This window comes from Nicotiana attenuata, unplaced genomic scaffold, assembly GCF_001879085.1.
Source record: "Nicotiana attenuata strain UT unplaced genomic scaffold, NIATTr2, whole genome shotgun sequence".
Classification (NCBI taxonomy): domain Eukaryota; kingdom Viridiplantae; phylum Streptophyta; class Magnoliopsida; order Solanales; family Solanaceae; genus Nicotiana; species Nicotiana attenuata.
Window position 1 is genome coordinate 292,349 of NW_017670887.1, and position 5,003 is coordinate 297,351.

A 5,003-nucleotide genomic window follows, 5' to 3' on the forward strand; every position below is an offset into this window, starting at 1 on the left:
CATGCCCATTTTCTGGAATTGTGAACGAGCTGAGTATTATATCTCTGAGTTACTTCTTTTATCACTTTTATTATGTTGTTATGAACTGTTGTTGGCTATTGGTGTTGGACTCCGACCATTGTTCCAGGTCGTCACTACTTTCAACCTAAGGTTAGGTTTGTTACTTATTGAGTACATGGGGTTGGTTGTACCCATACTACACTTCTGCACCTTGCGTGCAGATGTTGGATGCTGATGTTGCTGCGTACGGCGGGAGCTGGATCGGAAGATGTACCTGTGTTCCAGTCATGGCAATCACTAGTCCTTGGTAGCATTAGATTCAAATTCTGTTCATTTACATTTCAAATAGATGTTGTATTTATTTCAATTCCATTTTGTAAAGAAATCTAAATTTGAGACGCTCATGATTTATACTACCAGTCCTTGGAAAATTCTTGTATGAAAGCAGTAGTATTATCATTTCTTTTCTTGATAAACCTCATTAATTTGGATAGTTGTTAATTGGCTTAGCTAGCGGGTTGGGTTAGGTGCCATCACGACCAGTTGGATTTTTGGTCGTTATAGTGTTGACTTTCCTAGCAAGCGGTGTTAGGCGCCATCACGACCCCGATTGATTGAGATTTTAGATCATGACACCATTGTCAAAGGGGCTGCTTGATCTACATCATGAAGTAACAGTTGTGAGCCAATATATTTGAAAAACACTTCTGTGGTTATTAAAGAAATAGTTTGCATTTCATCAATATTTGGAAAAAGTAATTTTAAAATGTCAAAATAAAGGACATATAAAGATTCACTTTAAAATTAGTATTATTTAAACCGATAAATGAATTCACTTTTATAAAGGACTTCAATTAAGTTCTAGAATTTTCACTTATTTAATAGAATCTTGAGTAATAAATGAGTTACATCAAGAAGAAACAGTTTTCATAAGCATAACTTTTGGTAGCGTATCATAATAAGATAAACAGTAACCGTATTATGGAAAGACTAGACAAGGTTCTAGCAAATGAAGATTGGCTACGGTTATTCCCTAGGGCATCTGTAATTCATTTGCCTAAAATCCACTCGGATCATAATCCTATCCTTCTAGAACTAATTCCAAAGCACATAACTCCCCTACCAAAACCATTTAGATTGGAATCTTATTGGTGGGGGCACCCCAAATTTGGTAACATTGTTAATGAGTTCTGGCTTGACAACAATTTTGTTGTAGCCTCCAACAATTTTAGGAATCGTATTATTGAATGGAAAAATACAACATTTGCAGACCTTTTTAAGAGAAAGAAAAAAATCTTGGCAAGACTAACAGGGATTCAGAAGTCTAGATCCTATGGTCAAAGTATTTCCCTTAATAACCTAGAAATTTCCCTCGAGTCTGATTACAACAATATATTAAAAATCGAAGAAGACTTCTGGAAAGTACGCTCTAGTATAAACTGGCTCAATAAAGGAGACTCTAACTCAAAATTCTTCCACGTTTGTACCAACAACAATAGAAGAACTAATAAAATTGTATTTTTCAAAGATATTGAGGGTAACTGGATAGATGATCCTTAGAAAATCATGGATAACACCTAAAATTACTTTAGGCAAATTTTCACTACTAGCCACATTTACTCAGACTGGTCAGCAATTAATAATGACCCTCCTAGCTTCAAATTTTGTAACTTGGTCTCCTTAGATAATCTTTTGTCCCAGTTGGAACTCAAAAAATCAGTTTTTAATGTTAAACCTTTTAAATCACCCGGGCCGGATGGTCTCCATCCATTTTTCTTTCAAAAGTATTGGGAGTATCTAAGTACCTCTGTCACAAACATTTGCCAACAAGCTTTTGAGACAGGCAAACTTCAAGAAGGGATAAATGAAACTTACCTCTGCCTAATCCCCAAAATCCCTAATGCTAATAATCTGAAAAAATTTCGTCCTATTGGGCTTTGTAATACTATTTATAAAATAATCACAAAAACCATAGCCAATAGACTAAAACCTTTTTTAGAAAACTTAATTTGCCTTTACCAGGCTAGTTTCCTCGATGGAAGACGTACTAGTGATAATGCTATTATAATTCAGGAATTGATGCTTAGAATGCACAAACAAAAAGGTGCTAAGGCTAACCTAGTTATAAAAATAGATCTAGAAAAGGCTTTTGACCAGAATGGTCTTTCATTTATAGAAGCCTTCGTCATTTTAATTTCCCTCCAAAAATCACTACCTTAATTATGAATTGTATCACAACCAGCAAGATAGCTGTCTTAGTCAATGGTAGTAGGAGCAATTTCTTCTCTCCCAGTAGAGGCATTAGGCAGGGAGATCCTTTATCTCCTTATATATTTATCCTTTGCATGGAGATGATGTCCATCCAAATTAAGCATCATGTAGATATTGGTACCTGGTCCCCCATCAATATAGGAGGGAATCAGTGCCAATTATCACATCTATTCTATGCGGATGACCTCACTCTAATGTGCAAGATTGATAAAAAATCCCCTAATTCAATCCTCAATTGCCTGAACTCCTTTTGCAAACTATCAGGCCAAAATATTAATTTGACAAAGTCAAAAATTAATGTCTCCAAAAACTGCCTCATCAACACCTCAAAAGCTTTCTCTAAGCTTTTTAATATAAAAATTAGTAATAGCTTTGGTAAATACTTGGGTTTTCCAATTACAAATAACAATCCTAGACTTTCTGATTACCAGTTCATCCTTGATAAAATGGCAAATAAAATAGCTTCGTGAAAATTAAATTTTCTTAGCATGGCAGGGAGGACAACCCTTGTAGCTGCATCTCTAAATAGTATTCAAAATCATGTCATGCAGTATAGCTACCTGCCCACTAGGATCATCAAACACATTGATAAAATCCAGAAAAATTTCATCTGGGGTTCCACTATAAATTCAAAGAAAATCCACCTTCTATCTTGGGATACTTTGTCAAAGGATAAGGAGAAAGGGGGACTTGGCATCCATTCAGCTAAGGAAAAAAACCTAGTGACCCTAGCTAGCCTTTCATGGAGACTCTTACACAAACCCAAGCTTCCTTGGTCACAAATTCTCACCTCCCTTTATGGTTCGTCCAAAAATTGGAAAATCTCTTTTTTTATTTGGAAATGTCTAGTAAAAGGATGGGAGGTTTGAAACTAAAGTATAAAATGGATCCCTCATTCAAACTCTTCTATGAACATCTGGAAAACGAATTGGATCCCAGAAACTTCTCTGCTAAGAAATCAAATAGAGGGCCCTCTCACTATTCCCAGTAGGAAGCTTAGTATCAAAGAGATTTGGTCAAATAACAAGTGAGACTTATCAAAAATCTCCTTTGAGCTCCCTCGACATATTAAGAATGCCATCCTCTCCATTCATCCTCTCCAGAGCGGTCATGACACCTGTTATTGGGAATTAACAGGAAATGGTATTTTCTCGACAAAAACTTGCTACAAAGCAATCCAATCAAATGATATTAACTTGGTAGATTTTAATTGGATTTGGGACACTCAATGCCCAAACGAGATAAAAATTTTGCTGTGGAAATGCCTTCATAATAGACTGCCCACGTGCTCATACTTAAACTATATAGGTTTGAACATTGATTCACTGTGTCCGGTTTGTAAAAATGAAGATGAAATCATTGAGCACATCTTCACAGCTTGTACAATAGATAAAAATTATTGGATTACATTAGGTTTAAGTTTTTCTGGACAAAGGGGCACTCACTTGATTCATAATATTAGAAACCTAAGATCCTCGACCCCCTCCCCCTACCTTACATGGGAGAAGCTTTTCCCATTCGTCATGTGAAGTATTTGGTTAAACGGGAACAATAACAACCACCGTAACATGACCCTCAATTTTAACTCTTCACATGAAATTTCTCTAGCCTTAGAGTATAATCTTCTCACTACGAAGGAATCTTTATCTGCCCAGTCCTATTCTATTGAGGTCGCGTGGTACAAACCTCCTCCTAATTATTTCAAGCTAAACATAGATGGAGCCTTCAAAGAAAATACAAACATGGGAGGCATGGGTGGAGTATTCAGAGACCATAAAGGGGACTGGATAATGGGTTATCAACACTCCAGTCCCTCAAGCTCACCCCTTCAAGCTGAATTGGAAGCACTAAAGGAAGGATTTTCAATTATTCTAACTCATGGTTATACTCCACCAGTGGTGGAAACGGACGCAACAAAGGTTATCAAAATATTATATTCTAATTGTGTCCCTTACAACTCTACTATTGTCAATTGCAAGTGGTTAATGCACCAACTGAAGCAACCGAAGATCAACCATAATTTTCGGGAAGGAAACAAGGTAGCTCACAGGATGGCTAAGGAAGCACTCAAGCATGCACGAAAACACCAACTTTTTGATAATCCTGTCCCTTTTGTTTTAAATAACTTAGCAATGGATAAGAACGGTTATGTGTATTTGGTTAAAAATATTAGTACTAATGTGTGTTGTAGTTTGGCCGAAACGGGGAATTTGAATGTCCTCGAGGCTTGTAATTTCGTTGATGATGTAACTGTTGGTACTCCGTAATGTTTTAATAAATTATCTTTTCCAGTCAAAATAAAACTTTTGATAGCATAATTTTGTCATAAAATAAAATTTTCTGCTCCGGCTTTCGAGGAAAATTTACAATTTTATACTTTCTTCCAATAACAAAGAAACTGCTTCTATTACTATTTAAAATCTCATATTTTTCCTCATAAATTTGATGAAACACCTTAATTCTTTAAAATAAATTCTTTTTTAAAATAGAGTCGTTCTAAATTTTCAGAAGTTTGTCTATATTGAGGGAAACTTAAACAAGTATGACTTTCTTTACGAATTTTAGATGGATGGCTGGCCATCAATTAATCCATCCAATAAATAACAATTATTCAATCATCCATGAGAAAATTGTGACCAAGAAGAGCTTGGCTGATATTGTTTTCTTCAATCAAACGATTAAAAAAATAAAAGACTTTAAAAAAATATAAAAACTGAGCACATGCATTTTTT

At 35.4% G+C, this 5,003-nt stretch overlaps 1 protein-coding gene across 1 annotated transcript; it reads left to right on the top strand.

The window, feature by feature from the left end:
- The first annotated feature begins 4,013 nt into the window (after positions 1-4,013).
- Positions 4,014-4,538, top strand: LOC109244217. Its single transcript, XM_019411274.1, has one exon. The coding sequence runs from the start codon at positions 4,014-4,016 to the stop codon at positions 4,536-4,538; it is 525 nt and encodes a 174-aa protein (XP_019266819.1).
- The last annotated feature ends 465 nt before the right edge of the window (positions 4,539-5,003 follow it).